Consider the following 24,274-nt stretch of genomic DNA (forward strand, 5'->3'; position numbering starts at 1 on the left):
CGGGCCTGTACATGAGCCTTCTTGAGCAAAGGGACTTTGCGGGCACTGCAGGATCTCAATCCATTACGGCGAAGTGTGTTACTAATGGTTTTCTTGGTGACTGTGCTCCCAGCTCCCTTGAGATCATTGACAAGCTCCTCCCGTGTAATTCTGGGCTGACCTCACCTTTCTCAGAATCATTCTTACCCCATGAGGTGAGATCTTGCATGGAGCTCCAGAGCGAGGGCGATTGACTGTGATCTTGTATTTCTTCCATTTTTGAATTATCGTGCCAACAGTGGTCTCTTTCTCACCAAGCTTCTTGCTGATGGTCTTGTAGCCCATTCCAGCCCGTCTACAATCTTGTCCCTGACGTCCTTTGATAGCTCTTTGGTCTTGCCCATGGTGGTCGAGAGATTTGAACAGAAGAAACTGATTCTGTGTCAGGAGTCTTTTATACAGGGACAGGACTAATTTGTGTGCCTCATGGGCACATAACCGGTCTGTGGGGGGTCAGAATTCTTGCTGGTTGGTAGGGGATCAAATACTTATTTCCCTTAATTAAATACAAATTAATTTATAACCTTTATTTAATGTTTTTTTCTGGATTTTTTGTTGATATTCTGTCTCTCTGTTAAAATAAACCTTCCATAAAAATTATAGACTGTTCAAGTCTTTGTAAGGGGGTAAACTTACAAAATCAGCAGGGGATCAAATACTTATTTTCCCCACTGTGTATATGTATATATATATATACTGTATATATTAGGGCTGTCGAAGTTAACGCGATAATAACGCATTAACGCGATTTCAATTTAACGCGATTAAAAATAATAGTGCCGTTAACGCAAATTCTAGTTAATGTTGAGACTTGACTGGTAGAACTACAACGCTCGGTTACATTATGTTAACATTATGTTAAAACAAACGTTTTAATGTCGGACTTGCCACCGTTTTTCATTTGCGGTTTGTTAACATAATGTAACCGAGTATTGTAGTGATGCACTTATAAAGAAATAAATACACGCTATATTCACAAGTTGTCGGGAGCAGAACACTTTTATTAACTTATTCTGTTAAGGTACCAAATACCGGAAAGCTGAGTCAAGCACGTTAGTCCATGCACTATGGAAGCCCCAAAGGGTCAAAACACACTCACTTCGTGTAGAAACGGCCATCAAACCATTGTCACAATACAACCACAGAAAAGTCTGTTACAATAACTACGCCTTATCCCACCTAAAGCACCGCTGATCTACAATGTTTGCTGATGGAGAAATTCTAAACTACAATCTGACATTTACTGCCTAGTATGTGAGTAAATAAAACTCCCTTACAGTTTTCTCTTGTCCCAGCAGTTTTTAACATCAGTACATTTAGCATAAAATGTGTTCAGCATTTTAATTGTAACATTTCACATAAAAATCCTTGTTTTCTATGACATTTACACAGATTTTTTTTAATGCGATTAATCGCGATTAACTATATGAAATTCTGAGATTAATCGCGATTAAAAAATTTAATTGTTTGACAGCCCTAGTATATATATATATATATATATATATATATATATATATATATATATATATATATATATATATATATATATATATACAGTGTATCACAAAAGTGAGTACACCCCTCACATTTCTGCAGATATTTAAGTATATCTTTTCATGGGACAACACTGACAAAATGACACTTTGACACAATGAAAAGTAGTCTGTGTGCAGCTTATATAACAGTGTAAATTTATTCTTCCCTCAAAATAACTCAATATACAGCCATTAATGTCTAAACCACCGGCAACAAAAGTGAGTACACCCCTTAGTGAAAGTTCCTGAAGTGTCAATATTTTGTGTGGCCACCATTATTTCTTAGAACTGCCTTAACTCTCCTGGGCATGGAGTTTACCAGAGCTTCACAGGTTGCCACTGGAATGCTTTTCCACTCCTCCATGACGACATCACGGAGCTGGCGGATATTCGAGACTTTGCGCTCCTCCACCTTCCGCTTGAGGATGCCCCAAAGATGTTCTATTGGGTTTAGGTCTGGAGACATGCTTGGCCAGTCCATCACCTTTACCCTCAGCCTCTTCAATAAAGCAGTGGTTGTCTTAGAGGCGTGTTTGGGGTCATTATCATGCTGGAACACTGCCCTGCGACCCAGTTTACGGAGGCAGGGGATCATTCTCTGCTTCAGTATTTCACAGTACATATTGGAGTTCGTGTGTCCCTCAATGAAATGTAACTCCCCAACACCTGCTGCACTCATGCAGCCCCAGACCATGGCATTCCCACCACCATGCTTGACTGTAGGCATGACACACTTATCTTTGTACTCCTCACCTGATTGCCGCCACACATGCTTGAGACCATCTGAACCAAACAAATTAATCTTGGTCTCATCAGACCATAGGACATGGTTCCAGTAATCCATGTCCTTTGTTGACATGTCTTCAGCAAACTGTTTGTGGGCTTTCTTGTGTAGAGACTTCAGAAGAGGCTTCCTTCTGGGGTGACAGCCATGCAGACCAATTTGATGTAGTGTGCGGCGTATGGTCTGAGCACTGACAGGCTGACCCCCCACCTTTTCAATCTCTGCAGCAATGCTGACAGCACTCCTGCGCCTATCTTTCAAAGACAGCAGTTGGATGTGACGCTGAGCACGTGCACTCAGCTTCTTTGGACGACAAACGCGAGGTCTGTTCTGAGTGGACCCTGCTCTTTTAAAACGCTGGATGATCTTGGCCACTGTGCTGCAGCTCAGTTTCAGGGTGTTGGCATCTTCTTGTAGCCTTGGCCATCTTCATGTAGCGCAACAATTCGTCTTTTAAGATCCTCAGAGAGTTCTTTGCCATGAGGTGCCATGTTGGAACTTTCAGTGACCAGTATGAGAGAGTGTGAGAGCTGTACTACTAAATTGAACACACCTGCTCCCTATGCACACCTGAGACCTAGTAACACTAACAAATCACATGACATTTTGGAGGGAAAATGACAAGCAGTGCTCAATTTGGACATTTAGGGGTGTAGTCTCTTAGGGGTGTACTCACTTTTGTTGCCGGTGGTTTAGACATTAATGGCTGTATATTGAGTTATTTTGAGGGAAGAATAAATTTACACTGTTATATAAGCTGCACACAGACTACTTTTCATTGTGTCAAAGTGTCATTTTGTCAGTGTTGTCCCATGAAAAGATATACTTAAATATCTGCAGAAATGTGAGGGGTGTACTCACTTTTGTGATACACTGTATATATATATATATATATATATATATATATACAGTGTATCACAAAAGTGAGTACACCCCTCACATTTCTGCAGATATTTAAGTATATCTTTTCATGGGACAACACTGACAAAATGACACTTTGACACAATGAAAAGTAGTCTGTGTGCAGCTTATATAACAGTGTAAATTTATTCTTCCCTCAAAATAACTCAATATACAGCCATTAATGTCTAAACCACCGGCAACAAAAGTGAGTACACCCCTAAGAGACTACACCCCTAAATGTCCAAATTGAGCACTGCTTGTCATTTTCCCTCCAAAATGTCATGTGATTTGTTAGTGTTACTAGGTCTCAGGTGTGCATAGGGAGCAGGTGTGTTCAATTTAGTAGTACAGCTCTCACACTCTCTCATACTGGTCACTGAAAGTTCCAACATGGCACCTCATGGCAAAGAACTCTCTGAGGATCCTAAAAGACGAATTGTTGCGCTACATGAAGATGGCCAAGGCTACAAGAAGATTGCCAACACCCTGAAACTGGGCTGCAGCACAGTGGCCAAGATCATCCAGCGTTTTAAAAGAGCAGGGTCCACTCAGAACAGACCTCGAGTTGGTCGTCCAAAGAAGCTGAGTGCACGTGCTCAGCGTCACATCCAACTGCTGTCTTTGAAAGATAGGCGCAGGAGTGCTGTCAGCATTGCTGCAGAGATTGAAAAGGTGGGGGGTCAGCCTGTCAGTGCTCAGACCATACGCCGCACACTACATCAAATTGGTCTGCATGGCTGTCACCCCAGAAGGAAGCCTCTTCTGAAGTCTCTACACAAGAAAGCCCGCAAACAGTTTGCTGAAGACATGTCAACAAAGGACATGGATTACTGGAACCATGTCCTATGGTCTGATGAGACCAAGATTAATTTGTTTGGTTCAGATGGTCTCAAGCATGTGTGGCGGCAATCAGGTGAGGAGTACAAAGATAAGTGTGTCATGCCTACAGTCAAGCATGGTGGTGGGAATGCCATGGTCTGGGGCTGCATGAGTGCAGCAGGTGTTGGGGAGTTACATTTCATTGAGGGACACATGAACTCCAATATGTACTGTGAAATACTGAAGCAGAGCATGATCCCCTCCCTCCGGAAACTGGGTCGCAGGGCAGTGTTCCAGCATGATAATGACCCCAAACACACCTCTAAGACGACCACTGCTTTATTGAAGAGGCTGAGGGTAAAGGTGATGGACTGGCCAAGCATGTCTCCAAACCTAAACCCAATAGAACATCTTTGGGGCATCCTCAAGCGGAAGGTGGAGGAGCGCAAAGTCTCGAATATCCGCCAGCTCCGTGATGTCGTCATGGAGGAGTGGAAAAGCATTCCAGTGGCAACCTGTGAAGCTCTGGTAAACTCCATGCCCAGGAGAGTTAAGACAGTTCTGGGAAATAATGATGGCCACACAAAATATTGACACTTCAGGAACTTTCACTAAGGGGTGTACTCACTTTTGTTGCCGGTGGTTTAGACATTAATGGCTGTATATTGAGTTATTTTGAGGGAAGAATAAATTTACACTGTTATATAAGCTGCACACAGACTACTTTTCATTGTGTCAAAGTGTCATTTTGTCAGTGTTGTCCCATGAAAAGATATACTTAAATATCTGCAGAAATGTGAGGGGTGTACTCACTTTTGTGATACACTGTATGTATATATATATATATATATATATATATATATATATATATATATATATATATATATATATATATATATATATTACACACACACACACACACACATATATATATACACCGATCAGGGATAACATTATGACCACCTTCCTAATATTGTGTTGGTCCCCCTTTTGCTGCCCCATACACAACAAACTGTGATGCACTGTGTATTCTGACCCCTTTCTATCAGAACCAGCATTAACCTCTTCAGCAATTTCAGTTACAGTAGCTCGTCTGTTGTATTGGACCACACTGGCCAGCCTTCGCTTCCCACGTGCATCAGTGAGCCTTGGCCGTCTATGACCCTGTCGCCGGTTTACCACTGTTCCTTCTTTGGACCACATTTGATAGATACTGACCACTGCAGACCAGGAACACCCCACGTGCCCCAAGTCCTAGTTCTGTTTACAAAATCTGTTTAGAACCTTAAACATGCTATGACACTAAGATTTAGTATCGGTCAGTGTTTTTTGTATTTTATTTATAATTTACTAAACATGGATTTTTCCTACATAAGAGAAAATAGATTATTTATTAGGCACTAATACAAATAATTTTAATAAACAACAAGACAAAAAGTGTTCCTGTGCTGTTTTTTTCATTTTGTTTTGTGTCCTGGCTTCTACTCCAATTTTACATATCAACTTTTGGTTATATGATTATATTCTCCATAAACTTTTTTATTTTATGTTAATAGTATCAAAATGAAAAAAAAATAACATGAAACAACGTTTGACATTACTGTATTTTAAATTGTTTGAAGGAGCAAGTGTTTCTAAAAGCTTGCAAAGGAATTAACATTAAGCTTTAATTACAGTGTGAACTAGGGTTGGGCGATTTTACCAAAAAAAAAAAATCTTGATTATTTTAAAATTATACCCGATTGTCGATTACGATTACGATTTCTTTTTGTTCTTGTATAATGCAATTAAAATAAGACTCAAATTTCTTTTTTTGCATTGTAATTAAAGGCTGCAGAAGTGCACAAATAGTAACAGCACCACATATAATTATTCTTTTAAGGGACTCAAACTTTATAACAATAACGATATCACAATAATTAACAATAATTAAGACAAAATAGATCTAAATTATCTATATCCTTATCTATCTATATCTAAGAATAGCTCACAAACAACTTTTATTTTAAATAATATTCAGCAGAACCTCATTACATTAGGAAAAAAACTACAAAAAGTTCTTTACAGGTTTCTTAAAAGGAACACGAGCCTTTACTGTGCTGTTTCCACCACTGAGTGAGTCTGTATCAGTATCTACATTGGGGGGGGGGGCATCAAGTGATCACTCAGCTCAGCTTTGATTTTATCCTCTTGTGATTTGGGGGGTGGATACAACATTTTAAACATTTAAGGATGTGTAATGTGTCATTTTAGTCCCATAAAACTTTCAAACTGTATTAACCACTATTATGTGTTGTAGAATGATTCGATTCTATTGAACGGCCCTTTAAGCCAAAATAAAAGAAACCGATTTGCGCATTTGGGAGTCGTTACATACATACGGCTCTTTAAAAGGAACCGAGACAAAAGATCCGACTCCCTATCGCAGAATTCACGATTTTTTTACTCAGTAACGGATGTGATTTCAAATGTAGCGAATTACAACTCTTAGTACAAAACTTACTTAAGTAAAAGTAAAATTACAGGCTGTAAAATCTACTTTAAAAAGTACAAGTACACAAAAAAAACGACTCAGTTAAATGTAACTCGTTACTTTCCAGCCAATCCTGATCGCGCTCATCGGCTCCGTATTTTGATTCAGTTCAGCGGTGTTTGATTCAGTGAATCTTAATTAAACTCTTCTGTTTGTGTCTCGTTTTGCCGATCGTGTTTGCGCTCCTTATTACTGAATCTAACCGTTACCGTGTATAATCCTTGTTGTCTTCCATTTACTGTTTTGGTTTTCGCTGGTTTTGGACTCTACCTGATTTTGTACACTGTTTTCGCCCTTTTTATATTAAACTTTCCCTGATTTAAATTCCGCGGGCGTCTGGTCAGTTTCTGCTTCGTGACATATTGGTATTTTAATTAAAATATAAAGTGTGTAAACAATCGCGATTGTCACATTCTAACATCGGGTGAAAACGTTCATGCGAATTAACCGAATTAATCGTGAAAATCGCCCAGCCCTAGTGTGAACATCATAAAGAGGGGCGGCACGGTGGCTAAGTGGGTAGCACTGTCGCCTCACAGCAAGAAGGTCCTGGGTTCGATCCCCAGGTGGGGCGGTCCGGGTCTTTTCTGTGTGGAGTTTGCATGTTCTCCCCGTGTGCCTGTGGGTTTCCTCCGGGTGCTCCGGTTTCCTCCCACAGTCCGAAGACATGCAAGTGAGGTGAATTTGAGACACTAAATTGTCCAAGACTGTGTTAGATATAACCTTGTGAACTGATGAACCTTGTGTAATGAGTAACTACCGTTCCTGTCATGAATGTAACCAAAGTGTAAAACATGACGTTAAAATCCTAATAAACAAACAAACATCATAAAAAGAAAATACCCTACATGTGTAATCACTTGCACAAAGGCTACCAAAAGTTCATTGCCACAAAACCCGCAAGAATCTTTATTTTGCTTGCAAATGTACTTTCTAAAATATATTTACATGCCAAAAGTTTAAAAGCAACATTATATGTATACACAAAAAGTAAAATGTAAGCAGGTTCATTTAAGATAAGCCTAAATTTTGTACTTTTTTGCTGTATTTTAACTAAAACACTAATATAATCAGTGCATACAAAAGAGCAAAGTGATTTGGAATGGCTTGAACATGTAAAACCTAAATACACCTCCATATCCACATACAGATCCATGTACATATCAGCATTACTCATGGAAAGTTCTTAAAATCCAGTGGTACAAGAAGATTGGTAATACATTTCCACAATAAAATCATTATTTCAAACACCCTTTTCACCTTTTTGCAGGCTTTTTCTTACTTCTTGACTTCGTCATGATTTTTTCACTTTTCTTCTTTTCGTCTAGATCATGTATATAGGTGTATCTTCTGTCTAAAAAGAAAAATATATATAAAAAACAGCTGATACATTTAGATATTTATTTCACACCTTTGTTTATATCATTTACTCCTATTTACTATGCTGTAACTACCACAGATTGTACCCCTAAACTATGTGAACCAGTGATTTTAATAGATTTGTTTTAAAGGACTCAGCTATTACCAGGGTCATGATCTAACAACAATTTGTGCATGATTTTAATAAGGTAGTAGTAGCTTAGCAGTTAAGGTGCTGGATTGGTAATCAGATAGTGGCAGTGGTGCTTGAACCTATGAGCAAGACCCTTAAACCTCAACCGCTTGCATTGTATTTAATAAAAATGTTAAGTCGTTTTGAATAAAAACATGTGCTGAATGCCATAAATGCAAATGTAACTGAGAAATGTATCCTACCTTGAAATAAACTTTACATTAGTCTTTCGCTTTACAAGATGAGTAAAAATTACTAACTAAAACTGCTAAGATTGCAATTAGATATTTTATTCTAGCCTGTGATGTTTGAGCCTTCACATCATTTCTTTGAACTAGGTAATCTGATTAAATAAGCTCTCCATAAATCTGGTAACTGTGGTAACATTGTGGTAACACTATGGTAACTGTGTCTGTTTTGACTGGACATATGCTTATTACTGGTATATAAAATTTTTTTTAAATATGAACTCAGTTTTAAACAGAAATAGAGTGAAAGAAAAGATGTATTTAATGAATCTTGCTTTTGGCACTTTGCTTTCGGTTCATGTGTCAACTAAAAGTTTGACTTTATGAATATTACCAAAGTTGTTATGTTTTTGTTTTTTTTATGTACAAGGCATGCAAAGAACTATTTAAAAAATAAAATTGACAGGGGAATGTATTTATTTATTTATAAGGATTTTAATGTCATGTTTTACACACTTTGATTACATTCTTAACAGGACACGTAATTACTGGTTACACAAGATTCATTAGTTTAAGTTCTTCTGAAAGAAACCCACTCAGACACGGGGAGAACATGCAAACTTCACACAGAAAGGACCCGGACCACTCCACCTGGGAATCGAACCCAGGACCTTCTTGCTGTGAGCTGACAGTGCTACCCACCAAGCCACCGTGCTGCCCAATTAACAGGGGGAAACTGACACCTGCAGTCTAAACTTGCTAAAGCCACTCTGTTGTAATATGTAGAATGTGGCCTAACTTTTAGATATACGCACAAGTGGTGGCTTTCACAATGCAAGTTATCCATGCCATTAGCAACGACATACATTCACACCATAACAGACACTGGCTTTTGTGCAGTGTTTACAATAATGGATGGTTCTTTTTGGCCCAGGTAGCACAACATCCATTCATTAAAAAACTAATTGAAAGGTGGACTCATCAGACCACAGCACATTTCTATTTTGCATCGGTTTAGAGACATGAGCAGTGTTTCGGGATGTTGTTGATGTACAGCTTACACACTGCATAAGAGCCTTAATTTAGTAGATCAACTGTCAACAATCAACCGTCTTTACTGACAAGTACTTCTGAGCACAGGTATTTATAGTAATTGAAGAAGAATGTTTATTATTTATGCCAAGAGATCTGAGGGATTAAAGGTCATGGGCATCTAATACTAGTTTATCAAATCAGGAATTAGTATATATTTACATTTACTCTACAGTTTGCAGAGTTGCCTGGCCAACAAAAAGGTCACCACCTGGATTTAACTAAGCAAATAGGTAAGAGCCTCCCATTGGATAATTACTGCATGGGTGATTATGTTTAAGCTGGCAACAAGTTATTTAACCCTAACTGATGCAGTGAGTAGCTTCTCATTTGTTAAACAACCATGTCGAAAGACACATCCTGAGGTCGTGGAAAAGATGTTAATCTGTTTCAGAAGGGTCAAATTATTGGCATGCATCAAGCAGAGAAAACATCTAAGGAGATTGCTGAAACTACTAAAATCGGGTTAAGAACTGTCCAACGCATTATTAAAAAGTGGAAGGACAGTGGGGAAACATCATCTTCGAGGAAGGAATGTGGTCGGAAAAAAAATCTTGAATGATCCTGATCGGCAATCACTTAAACGTTTGGTGAAATAAAATCACCAAAGTACAGTAGAAAGTAAGAGCATTTCCACACCCACAATGCGAAGGGAACTCAAGGGATTGGGACTTAACAGCTGTGTAGCCTTAGGAAAACCACTTGTCAGTGAGGCTAACCGGCAAAAACGGCTTCAATTTGCTAGGAGCATAAAGATTGGACTCTGGAGCAATGGAAGAAGGTCATGTGGTCTGATAAGTCCAGATTTACCCTGTTCCAGAGTGATGGGTGCATCAGGGTAAGAAAAGAGGCAGCTGAAGTGATGCACCCATCATGCCTAGTGCCTACCATACAAGCCTGTGGGGGCAGTGCTATGATCTGGGGTTGCTGCAGTTGGTCAGGTCTAGGTTCAGCAACGTTATGTGCCCAAAGAATGAGGTCAGCTGACTACCTGAATATACTGAACGACCAGGTTATTCCATCAATGGATTTTTTCTTCCCTGATGGCACGGGCATATTCCAAGATGACAATGCCAGGATTCATCAGGCTCAAATTGTGAAAGAGTGGTTCAGGGAGCATGAGACATCATTTTCACACATGGATTGGCCACCATAGAGTCCAGACCTGAACCCCATTGAGAATCTTTGGGATGTGCTGGAGAAGACTTTGCACAGTGGTCCAAATCTCCCATCATCAATACAAGATCTTGGGGAAAAATCAATGCAACACTACACAGAAATAAACGTTGTGACATTGCAGAAGCTTGTGGAAACGATGCCAGAGCGAATGCGTGCCGTAATCAAAGCTAAAGGCGGTCCAACCAAATATTAGAGTGTGTGACCTTTTTTTGGCCAGGCAGTGTATTATACATGTTTTTAAAACTTTTGTTTGTACTGTAGATTCTTGATCAATGAGTTAAATTTTTGCAGCTAATATAATTAAAACCTCCAAACTTCACTGTGGGTATGGTGCTTCATCTGCACAACATGTCTTAGTTCAAACACAAGCTAGGTTATTGCTAGTTAACTCCTTCATTTTTGTGTAACTGTTGTTCCATCTTTCTACTGGTCATCTTGCATTCACTGTTGTTAAATAAAATCTTTGAGAAATTTAGAAAGTTTTTACACCTACACCATGAACTATACTTGTTGTGTGGATTCTTCCCAATCAATCAAACATTTATTTTATGGATTTTAAAGTATGTTAAATAAAATTGGTTCGATTCTTGTTTTCACTCACTGTATACAAAACTTTAAAATAAAAAGCATTGCCTCTAGGCTCTGTCAAATATTTCTTATTTACAATGATTTCTGGTTAACGGTCAGTTTTATGCATACATTCATAACAGTCCCTATTACTGCATGTTGTATGGAAAAATTTCAAATGTCCAACATGGTATTTTTTGCAGTAGACATCGAATTGTGTAGCATTTGATTTTGTGAAAAAATGGTGTGTTCCTGGAGTCACACACTACAATACATAAACTCACCTAGCACTTTACTCACCTAGCACTTCGAGATAAACATATCTGCTATGTGCATTAATTCACTATTTTTTTATAAGCTTTTTATCATTTTTAATAATTTTATAAGCCACACCTATCATAAAGATAAACTTTGTTGGTATCCAATTACTGACCGTTTCTCTGTACACTTTGTCACCCCATGTACCCAAATATAGAACTGACCAGATTAATTTGTATTTAAAACGTTGCCGTGATTGTAGTGCTGTCTATAATCCACCGCCCAAATATTATCTTGTCAATCAGCTGTGGTCCTATGATTAGGTGTAGCATATAAAATAAACAATAAATGTAAATAGCAGATAGGAATATCTAATAAATTGCTCGATGAGTGTATATCAGACATAAAAGAAAATAAATAAAGTACCGGTAAAGGTAAATTACCCATTAAAATAAATTAAGCATTTGTACATAATGCATTTATTTATGAAAAGATACAGACCAATAAAAGATTACTTACTGTATACACCAAAGACTTTAATTACTTCAGATTTAACATGGAGAAGTTGAACATTCTCTTTAGAATCTTTTTTGCCATGGTAGTTTTTGTAAAACAGAGCAAGCCACAGGTCTTTCCGTTTCGCCCACTCCTCCCTGATAACATCTTTATGACATCTAAAGAAATAAAAGTACACATCAGCCATGACATTTATTGTTTATGCTGAAAGGACACTAATGTATCTACAGTATTTTACTAATACTCAACATGTCATATATGTATGATTATTGTTGAAAATGAACATAAGCCATCAATGAATGGCCAAAAGTGGAAAAAGGACCCTGGCATTATTGAATCAAATTATGTGACCCTAACAATTTTTTCTGTCAATGTGTGGATGAGGGCAACTGCATTGATCTGCCCAAATACATGTACTGGAAAAGCTCAAAAAGTTAAAATCTTTTCTTCCATAATATTCCTTTATGATTCACAGTGAAAAAATGGGAGTTAATCCCCCACTTTAGTTTGCAACTGACATACAAAACTGTTTGCTGCCCTCTTCTTTTATTAAAACACATAGGGAATTGGAATCCTATCATATTAGTCTGCAAATATGTCTTTACTTTTTTTTTTTTTTTTTTTTTACCATTTTTGTGCATGCAGCTAACCTATGAAACGCAAAGGAGTTTTGGCCAATGGATATCGGGATATTCCGATAGCACACCAGCGCCGAGATTCTGAAAACCCCGGTTCGAATCTCGGCTCTGCTACCGTTCGGCTGGGCGCCATCTAGCAGGCACAAATAGGCAGTGCCTGCAGCAGACAAAGTTGGTCACCAAATCTGCTGGGTGGAAAAAAGGCCGGACTAAAGTGGGTGACCCTGGTTAGCAGACCGAGGTGCCTGTGCAGAAGTGGATGAGCCTTTTGTGTGAATCCCCCGAAGCATGGGCTAAAAAGAAGGGGTTGAAGACTGCGCAAGCGTCGGAAGGGCCTGGAGCAGGTAAAGCAGCGAAAGACTAATCGGCTACACTAAAATTCGTGAGGAAAAGGGAGAAAATGCATAAATAAATAAATAAATAAAAAACTCTGAAAACCAATTCCTGACAGTGAAGTATATTTTGCCAGTATTAATTAGAAAGTGTTTTTAGTTTACTTTTTATTCTTGATTTTTGCATTTTAGGTGGCATGAAATTTGATGAGCTGCTACTTTTCCAGGTAGCGTTTGCTCTTACTTATTTTTGAGGCACTTTAAAATCTTCAAAAGACATCTCCATGCATTAAGATCAGTCTTCGAGCCAGCATACTCGAGAAGATTCATAACAACACTAAGAGCCTCCTGCTGATCTTCCTTGTTTTCTGTTAAAGGTATAGAATAAAAGAACATATCAGCATATAAATAGATTACTTGCTATCAAGGCAAATAATATGTTACTATTTCACTACATTAAAAAATCTTATGTAAAATATGAATAATTATGAGTGTTTCATATTTAAATCGAACCCTGAGGGTAAGTGGTAGTGGGCCAGCATAGCGTGGGCTTTGCGGCTAGAGTGCCACTGCACTGGCAGATGGTATTGTCTTTTTATTCTGTTTGAGGAAGAATATTAAGGAAATGCCTGTAGCATTTCGGTACATGTACATAAATATATAAATAATGTTAACAATGCTCCACGCAAGCTAATTAGGTTACTAACTACCACAGTTAACACAATATGTGCATCTTGCTTTAATTCATTTTGTTTTTATTTCTTAATGCTAACATATAATGCTAACTTAATGCTAACATTTTTACAGTCAGTCCAAAAATTATTATTACAAATAGATTACAAAAATATAAAACTGCCTTTTTCTATTTACCTGAGTTCAGCAACAGAGAGCAATACTCCAGCATCAGCTCATGACTGGGGACTAAATATTGCAGGACCTAAAACAGTATTTAAGTCAATTATTAATTTAAATCGTATTAAAAAGTGCTTTCTTAAAAGTGCAGAAAGTCCTTTCAGCAGTCACGAGTAATTTATACATCTCTACTTTTTATTTTATTTTATTTCTGACTAATAATACATTGGTCATTTTGCAAAGAACTTATTTACCTTCATCTGCTTTAACGTGTTTTTGATTTATGACTGATGCTGTATGATTTTTTTTGCTATTTTGTATATGCACTTTTTCAGCTTTCTTTTATATGTGCTGTTGTAAATACACTGTTTTTATCCCACACTCAAAAACAGTCAACTGCCCCTAGTAAGTAAGTAAAGGTTTGTGTGGTGGTTTGCAATAGATAGTTTTGTAATCGGTCCAGCGTGTATTTTTACATGAAAGAGCTTGAATGTTGTTAATTAAAAAAAAAAAAATCTTAGGTACTAATATCCTAATAACCCAATTTCCAGAAAGGTTATGACACTTTCTAAAAATGCAATAAAAGCTAAAATGTTAAAATGTAAAATGTTATTTCGCTTAAACCTTTTTTAAGAGGACAAAAAACAAAAAAATATGTTCAGTGTTTTTTTAATGACAAATTTAATTCTACAGTATATGTTCTTTAATATAAACTAATGTAGAAATCAATGCCATTAAAAAAAAAAAAACCTGGCACAAAGGCATGTTTACCACTGGGTCACATTAGCTTTTCTCTTAATTATATTATATTTAATCATTTGGGAATTGAAGATACTAAATGTTGCAGTGGACTTTTTGCCCTTTTTTTGCTCTATCCAAGACTTGAGCTACTCAATAGTTTATGGTCTGATTCTCCTCCTCATGATGCATCACACATTTTCAACAGAAAACGGATCTAGACTGCAGGCAGGCCAGTCAAGCACACGCATGTTATGTCTATAAAGCCGCGCTCCTGTAACTCATGCATAATGGTGCCTGGCATAGTTCCTAAAAAAAGATGACAGCAGCATATGTCTAGCAATACAATAATCTGCAATAATCTGCAATCAGCAGTAAAAACATGTTAGCACACCAGAGCTGACATCTTGAACTTGAGGTTGTTAAAACGTTTTTATGGAATTGCAAGCCAGGCCTTCTCGTCCAACATCATTAAGTGACTTCACAATTGCTCTTCTGAGAGAATAGGTGCAAATTTCCAAAGATAACCACAAAATAGCCATAAATTTTAAAGGTGAACTTAACTCTATACTAATGCATTAGGTTTTGGAATGGGATACAAAAAAAAAGTGTGTAAGTAATCCTATTTTGTTTCAAAATGACAGTAGGGGCAGTCTTTCCTGAAAACAGACATCATTGTGCAATATAGCATGCAGCTTTGAAGTTGCAGTTCTGTACAAAACAAGCTTTAAAGTTGCACAACTTGTACAGAAATAATTTAAATTAATAAATATGTCTGTAAGCGCAAGATTTCACAGCAACATTACATCTACCTGATCATAAATACAGTGTACTGCTAAAATGCAACCTAATGAGAGTAAAATGTTCAAAAAATGCTTTAGGGGACTGACACCTAGGTTGTAGGGTTCTGTAGATTTTAAACAATGTAAAAGAAATGTGATATTACTAGTCACTGTGTTGGTATATTAAACCATGTTAGGCATGTGCTGTTGGAAAAAGAAAAATACTGTGTTTATTACAACCTGTAATTGTCTATATGACAAGTGGTGACCAAAAAAAGTTTATTCTTTTACTCTGGGTTGTACATTCCTTTTTTTTAGTTCAGGCCATATTGTGTTTTGTACAGTATACATTGCTACAAATTTACTAACATTGTCATCTGTGCAACACAACAATCAACAGCAGTGCACTGCCTTTGCCCAAATACCTGTCGGCACTTACTAGCACATCGAGTGCTATATACATGCAGCATGTAATTTAGCACACTTGCACATTAACTAGATTAGTAACTATTGGAACTACCTGGTTGTGAAATTGCTGTGGAATACAGTTGTGACTCTTTTGTAACTAAACTATGTAGATGAAACTAGATTTAGCTGCAGAATTATGGGCTTCAAATGCAGAATAGAAATAATAAAAGCACTGTTAAAGTTACAGGAATTGAAATAAAAGCAGTAATTTAGCAAACTTTCCTGCACCTTTAGAGTTTTGATGAGTTTGGCTGGTGGAGCCCCGTGCTTCTTTAGATGTTGGTACAAGTAAACATGAGCGTTGGGGTTTGAAGGAAAATCCTTGTCATAAGCATAGCTCTCAAGCAGCTTCAGAGCTCCTTCTTCATCATTGTAGAACTCCATCATCTGTGTGAGACATGAGAGAATGTCAGCTAAGCGTTAAGTCATAAGCCTTATATCAAATGTAAAGCAGCAGTAAGTAAACTTACATCTATGCAACTCAGTACAAAAGGGTCCCAAATGCCTGGCTGTTTGATGATCTCCTGCAGGGTCACTAAGGCTTGTCTGAAGTAGCTGTGCATCTCTGTGGTAGTACCGGAATCCTCTACATGTCAAACACCAGACATTAAATAGCATTTGTTTCATGTAATAATTGTGATTATGTAAGATCTGGAGACATATGGAATGCATAAAGGGCAAGGCCAAAGAACAAAGTTGAATGCCCTACAAGGTACTACAGTGGGGTCAAAAAGTATTTAGTCAGCCACTGATTGTGCAGGTTCTCCTACTTAGAAAGATGAGAGAGGTCTGTAATTTTCATCATAGGTACACTTCAACTATGAGACACAAAATGAGAAAAAAAATCCAGGAAATCACATTGTAGGATTTTTAAAGAATTTATTCGTAAATTATGGTGGAAAATAAGTATTTGGTCAATAACGAACAAGCAAGATTTCTGGTTCTCACAGACCTGTAACTTCTTTAAAAAGCTCTTCTGTCCTCCACTCGTTACCTGTATTAATGGCACCTGTTTGGCCTCGTTATCTGTATAAAAGACACCTGTCCACAGCCTCAAACAGTCAGACTCCAAACTCAACCATGGCCAAGACCAAAGAGCTGTCGTAAGACACCAGGAAGAAAATTGTAGACCTGCACCAGGCTGGGAAGAGTGAATCTACAATAAGCAAGCAGGTTGGTGTGAATAAATCAACTGTGGGAACAATTGTAAAAAAAAAAGGAAGACATACAAGACCATTGATAATCTCCCTTGGGGTCAAGATCTCATTCCGTGAGGTCAAAATGATCATGAGAACGGTGAGCAAAAGTCCAAGAACTACACAGAGGGACCTGATGAATGACCTGCAGAGAGCTGGGACCAAAGTAACAAAGGCTACCATCAGTATACACACTATGCCGAGAGGGACTCAAATCCTGCAGTGCCAGGCGTGTCCCCCTGCTTAAGCCAGTACATGTCCAGGCCCGTCTGATGTTTGCCAGAGAGCATATGGATGATCCAGAAGAGGATTGGGAGAATATCATGTGGTCAGATGAAACCAAAATTGAACTTTTTGGTAAAAACTCAACTCGTCGTGTTTGGAGGAAGAAGGAAAACCCAAGAACACCATACCTGCTGTGAAGCATGGGAGTGGAAACATCATGCTTTGGGGCTGTTTTTCTGCAAAGGGGACAGGACGACTGATCCGTGTTAAGGGAAGAATGAACGGGGCCATGTATCGTGAGATTTTAAGCCAAAACCTCCTTCCATCAGTGAGAGCATTGAAGATGGAACGTGGCTGGTCTTCAGCATGACAATGATAAACACACCACTGGGGCAACGAAGGAGTGGCTCCGTAAAAAGCATTTCAAGGTCCTGGAGTGGCCTAGCCAGTCTCCAGACCTCAACCCCATAGAAAATTTGTAGAGTCCGTGTTGTAAATACTTATTTTCCACCATAATTTACAAATAAATTCTTTAAAAATCCTACAATGTGATTTCCTGGATTTTGTTTTCTCATTTTGTCTCTCATAGTTGAAGTGTACCTATGATGAAAATTACAGACCTCTCTCATCTTTCTAAGTAGGAGAACCTGCACAATCAGTGGCTGACTAAATACTTTTTGGCCCCACTGTACATCAAAAAACTGGACAATAACAAAATATTATTACATAGGCTGTGGAATACTTGCAAAAACTCTTGTCTGTAAACAACATTCATTGTTGTATCTAGGATAATCCCAAACTGCACAGCTGTGATTTGCACAGCAGTGAAGGCAACATTAATACTAACGGATACAGTCACATTTTGGAGCAACGTATGCTGTCATCTAGAAAAGTTCTTTAGGCACATCAATGCTTGATTAAGGCAATACAAATGCTGCATAAGATAGAATAGCCTTACACTATGAGAATGTAGGTGCAAATTAATTTGTTAAAACATTACATATCTAGATTGTGTACTGTTTTTAGTTAAGAGGTTAAAAGTATTTGCAAATCAATAAAGTCTATTTTTATTTATACTTTGTCTACAGTCCCAGCTTTTTTGGAACTAGGTTTGAATATTGAATTCCCAACCATGCAGACATTAATTGCTTGTCCAGTCATGTGTGCAGTAGTGCATTCTTACTGCTTTGTAAAAAAAAATAGATAAACTTAAGCTACATTTGTAGACGTGTCGATTATCATCAAGTTTTAACATGCTTTAATGCAGCTGTATATATGTGCACCTCATTTTTATTAATTAATTTAATCTGGGTTTTACACCACTTTATACATGTGATTGTGTCGTTTATGGCATGACCAGTGTTATGTTTAGTTATTTTTCTTATTTCTTGTCTCTATTTGTCTATTTATATTTTTGTTTTCATTTTTTGTTACTGAGAGGAAGTTTAGGATTGCATTTGTGTTTTCTTTTGTGAGAGATTATTTAACAGTTCCAGGTATGTGTGTATTTGTTGTCTCTTTCTGGTATATTTGGGACATTCTACCAGGATATGCTTTATTGTGATCTGCGTTTGGCATCTTTCACACATTGGGGTGTTGTCTCCTTTTACCATGTATTGGTAAGTTATCTTTGTATTGCCAATTTTACACCTTGTGTGTGTAACTTGGTCTACTCGTCTGCGTTCTTGGCTTATTGTTAATATTTGCATGTATCTCACGAAGTTACACCCCATTTTTAAAAGACACTGGCAAGAGAGCAGTTACAGAAAGGACTGCCACTAAACAAGACCTGTTAAACAAGACCACTTACAATTCAAAACTCATCTTAGCCAAATATTTCTTTACCTGCTTCAGAGACAGAGGACCTCTTTGCAGACCAGGTCAAGTAATCTAGAAGGCCAGCGTATGCATGGATAAGCTTCAGACCCAGAGATTGACCTGCAGACTGTTTGCCATATCTCCAGCTTGCTGCAACGGATAGGCGTTGCTTGGCATCTTCAATATGGCCATTCAACAAAAGATAGAAAGCGTGCTCCAAACAAATCTAGCAATATTAGGACAGTGTTCATATACACAAAAACATTCTAGTAGTGTAGTTTTACAGAGTACAAATGCACAAGATAGTGATTCACAATATTCAAATAGTGACACAACCCTCTAAAAAGTTCAAAGTGTCAGAGAAATGGAAGTTCCCTAAACTGTCATTACAGCCCAATGTGTCAGTTTACAATCATATTAGTGCAGAAACTATAGAGGCGTACCCAAAACGATGTGTAGGCTAGTCCTTACATATACAGTAATTGCACCCTTTTTGTTAGTACAATATAGTCATTATAAACAAAAATCATATACAGTAATTCAACAAAACATGATTACAAGGGAAGCCTGAGTAAAAATACAATTTCATTAGTATTATAAGGAGCTAAATAAAACACCAATATCACTCCACATTTTTTACATTTCTTAAAGCAATCTTTAGCAGCAATGAATCCAACTAAACACTTTTTAGAATTTCATATGAATCCTTCACACATTGTGGAGTTAATTCCAGTCTTATTTGTAGAACCGCCAAAGTCTGACACATGCTGTTTTACTGCCCTGTGCCCACGGTTTTGGTTAGACTAGACCAACAATGACTATGATCTGGATTAATGAATTATTAAAAATGAATGAAGAGATAAATGAATGAATAAATGAACATGCTTAAATGCATATGATTTTTTAATCGTTGTTTAACACTGAATGCGATAATTAGCTGATGCCATACCTTGGAATAATTTTTCACTCCAGCATTCTTCATATGTTCATACAAAGCATTGAAATCCTCAAATTGGCTGTTTGGATGATGCTGTAGGATCACGGTACCAAGTCTCCAAATAATCTAAAAGTTGACACCATTGAGAAACACAAATACTATTCTAAAAAAAGTTGGAACAGTATGTGACAAGCTAATAAAACAAGGCATTTCTTTGTAAAATCTGTTTTACAGATTTCTGGCAGAAACAGAAAAACTCAAAAAGCAATACAGTTTATTGGATAAAACCTCAAATATTATGTAAATATTTGGTCATTCCAAACTTGATGCCAGACACAACCTCTAGAGAAGTTGGGTAAGAGGCATTTTTACCCATGTGTTATTACCTTTCCTTTTAACACCACTTTTAAAAACACTTAACTGATTAATTCAGTTTTTAAAGCAATTTCTTTGCCTTTTTATGCATGTCTTTCCGTGTAACCATAAAATGCCTAAAAACAATATTATTTAAATGAACAATTGACTTGTGAGTCCACAACATACATTCCCATTGTGATTTAGTAAATTTCAGGTAAACTTACTATAAATGCCCTATAGAAGTCAGCTGTTTTTGGACATTGTTGATGTATAGATTTTGCCATGCATAGTAGAGTCATAACTTGTATTGTGGCTAGAGCAACAGACAATATTAACTGACTTTTCTTTATGCATGGGGCAGTATAGAGATTGCTGGGCAATTAAGCAAGGACAGTTCATTTAAAAGGATCAAAGCATACACTGTGAAAAAGTTATTCAGAGCAAAGTGACCTTATTCTTTGCTGCTCATCACAGAGGTATGGTTGCCAATAGTTTCAGCAATTAGTCAGATCAGTATTCTGAACAGATTATGCTACATGTGCAGTACCACAGCCAACCTCCCTGAGATTTGCCAATGATTTACAACAAAAAAAGGTTACAACCCCACTGATGTTACTTAAAAAAACAAAAAAACAGGTTTTAAGTAATTCATCTAAAAACCGTTCCTTTCATCTATACTTTATCACTTTTATACCAAGTAGGAATTTTAAAGATTTAGTAAATGAAACTGCCAAATGTTCTTACCTCACAAGCTAGTAACTGCTTGCGGATTGAGGAGTCTTCCAGTGTTTCAGTGTAAGTTGACATATACTGTGCAGCCTCTTGCCAGCGATGATGCAGCAAAGCATCTCTAATAGCATTCAGGGATAGTCTCGTGGAAATATGAAATCCATTTTCTTTAGAATATCCTAAAGCAACACAATTTTAGACAGAATTTTAAACTTAGACTCAATGACTTTTTGAGCACTATATTGTACTGATGTTTTCAATTTTAAATGAGTATAATTTGAATTTTCACCAACTGAAAATAACTGATATAGAAGTAAAAAAAATATCAAAAACATTCTGGTAAAGACCTAAAGATGGCAGTTCACAATTCTAATATAAACGTTTAAACGGATCTGCCATAAAAAATAAAAAGAAACTGCAGGTGTGCTAAGCTTGTTGAGATATATCCAGGCCTCCAAAGGGGATTCTACAAAGTACTGAAAAAAGGTTCAGATTACAAGATTCTAGACTTTAATTCTTGATCATTAAAAAATACAAAAACATGTTTCACTTCATCATTATGGGTGAGTAAGTGTAGATTGTTAAGTAAAAATGGCGGTTAAATCCATTAAAAATCAAATCCAAATCCACAACTCAATAAAGTGTGCAAAAAGTCGATAGGTTCTGAATCTATACTATAGACAGATGTATTTCATAAATACTGGCAAGTCTAAAAAAACGTTAACAGGTTGTAAAAAACATGATTGATTGTTCATCTTTTTATTTAAACTATTTACAAAAAGTACAATAAATAACCTTTAAGAATATTTGTGCTACAATAACAGCTTGGATACATGTGGTCCAATCATGCTTAATGAAACTGAGAGAAACAGCAAGAAATCTGAGGTAATTTCTCCATACCTCATGTTCAAATAAAAAGCAGATACTGAACCTGTTTTAATCGCTAAAGGTTAAGTGAGCAAAAAAAAAATCAAATAAACTCACTCAGATTTGAGAAGTATACATGTTTATGATAACATTTAGCTTTTCTGTCCCTTACAATCATTGTACTATTTGTATTTGTAATTACTAATGGTCCCTTTTGGCCTTCATAGTATGAAGGCCAAAAGGGACCATTAGTAATTAACAAATCCTTTAAACAACATAAAAATTAAATGTACATGCATTTCATTTTTTTAGTATTTAGCACAACTGAAAAGCAAGTAGGAACATTTGAAACTGACCATGTCAATTTCTTTGAACAAAGGTCAGGCTAAAAAGTTTTAAATGATAATACAGAACAAAAGTAACCACATAATATGTGGTGATAAAACAGAACCTTTTGTACAGATACAGAATGTAATTAATAAGAACTGACACCAGTCAGCAAAACTGTGGTCAAAAAGGCTATGTAGTAGTCTTGAAAGATAAGCAAAAGTTTGGAAACTTTTGGAAAAGTTAGGTAACAAAGGTAAAACGCTTACATTAGATCAACTTAGGAATTCATAATTCCTACTTACTAATAAATCCCTGTTTGAGATTTGTGGGAGAAACAGAAGAATTTGAAAGGAAACCAGGAAATAAATTGATACCCCAGTATATCAAGACAACACTAAAGTATGTTGGTGGGAAAAATCAAGTCTTAAAGCATTTTGCCTAACCTGGACAGAATCAACTCTGATTCAACTGCATCATTAAAGCAATTCAGCATGTAAGCAGCTAGATACCATGACCACTTACTCAGTTGAGCTAACCTGATGAGCAGCAAAGTAATTACTGGTTAATTACAGGGAAGTAAAGTCTAAACCAATCAAAACATGGCCAAAAAAGTTGTTACTGTATTTAAAGCTTTATTTTACTCAATTACCAAAAAATTGCATTACATTTTAACTGATTCGCCTTTCTTATTGCATATGTAATCCTGGGTTCTACATACACAATGCAAAGAGCATGTGAATACTTGTATAACACTGATGGATTTGTGGTTACAATTCCATTTACAAGTGACTTAAATGATGCACACATGCTTATCAAATATTTTTATTATTTATTTTAACTGATTGTAGCATCTTTATGACATTTTTAAATTATCTGATGTGTAACAAGTGGTCAGAAATTATAAACAACAACAGTAATAATAATAATTTGGCTCTTATACCCCTGTTAAACATAGTGTAGCGACAGATTTAGTATTTTTGATTTTAGTATCTGTACCATCTTAAGGCAAGACAATAGTTAATAATTAAAGCCATACTGATCACAACAATATTTAACTTATTATTGTGGTTAAAATGTCCTGTGGCATTTGGCTTATGTAGACCAAACATAAAAGTTTATGTGTTCAGCTTCCCATTTCAGGGTAAGCTGAACACATAAAGCCCTTGGTCAGCTGGGTCAACATGATCTTTCTGGGCCTTTTTAATGTGCTTTTTTTCTGTGCTTTTGTTATGATTATTGTATGACACCAACAGTTTCATTAACTGGAAGTCCTGACTATCAGACAAGTTGTTAGCTCTGTTCATCCATTCATGTGTCTGTTGTACCACCGCTTTATCCAGTTAAGGGTCGCGGTGTATCCGAACCACTGGGTGAATGTCAGGAAACACCCTGGACAGGTCACCAGTACATCACAGGGCAACTACACATATTCACACACACACATATTCACACAGACACACACATATTCACACACACATATTCACACACATTCACACACACACATTCACACACACAAAGAGGGAATTTTAAGAACTCCAATTAACCTGACTGCATGTCTTTGGACTGTGGGAGGAAACTGGAGCTCCGGCATAAAGCCCACGCAGACTCATGCAAGACCATGCAAGCTCCACACAGACAGGACCCGGACCACCCTGTATCGAACCCAGAACGTTCTTGCTGTGAGGCAACATCGTGCCACCTTCTGTTAGCCCTGTTGTTAGCCCAAATGTTAACATACACACAGATTAGACCACATAATTCCAAAAGGTTCGCAAGCTTTTTTTCTCCTCTGTAATGACCCAACTGCAACACAGACTTTCTTACCAACGGAAACTGCAATGTTTGTATTTACGACTGAAACTTACGTTCAGGGGGAGGAACATGGAGCAAACTGGTGGATTTAATACTGCTATGACTTTTCTCTTTCTCTGAAGTAGGTTCATTCCAGTCCTCCACTGGAATATTCAGCTCCGATTCAGTATCGTCCATATTCTAAACATCAACGTAAACAGGTGTTACCGCTATTGATGTACCGCACCG

General features: G+C 37.1%; 1 protein-coding gene across 1 annotated transcript; it reads right to left on the bottom strand.

Moving 5' to 3' along the window:
- Positions 1-7,507: 7,507 nt before the first annotated feature.
- taf1a (TATA box binding protein (TBP)-associated factor, RNA polymerase I, A) lies at positions 7,508-24,274 on the bottom strand. Its single transcript, XM_063001960.1, has 10 exons — positions 24,100-24,274; positions 21,053-21,216; positions 19,964-20,077; positions 19,042-19,240; positions 16,246-16,361; positions 16,004-16,162; positions 13,806-13,872; positions 13,180-13,303; positions 11,969-12,123; positions 7,508-7,967 (listed from the first exon to the last, which is right to left on the bottom strand). Exons 1-10 carry the CDS (start codon positions 24,221-24,223, stop codon positions 7,870-7,872), a joined length of 1,320 nt encoding a protein of 439 aa, XP_062858030.1. The 5' UTR covers positions 24,224-24,274; the 3' UTR covers positions 7,508-7,869.

The sequence above is a fragment of the Trichomycterus rosablanca genome, chromosome 9 (assembly GCF_030014385.1).
Source record: "Trichomycterus rosablanca isolate fTriRos1 chromosome 9, fTriRos1.hap1, whole genome shotgun sequence".
Taxonomy (NCBI): domain Eukaryota; kingdom Metazoa; phylum Chordata; class Actinopteri; order Siluriformes; family Trichomycteridae; genus Trichomycterus; species Trichomycterus rosablanca.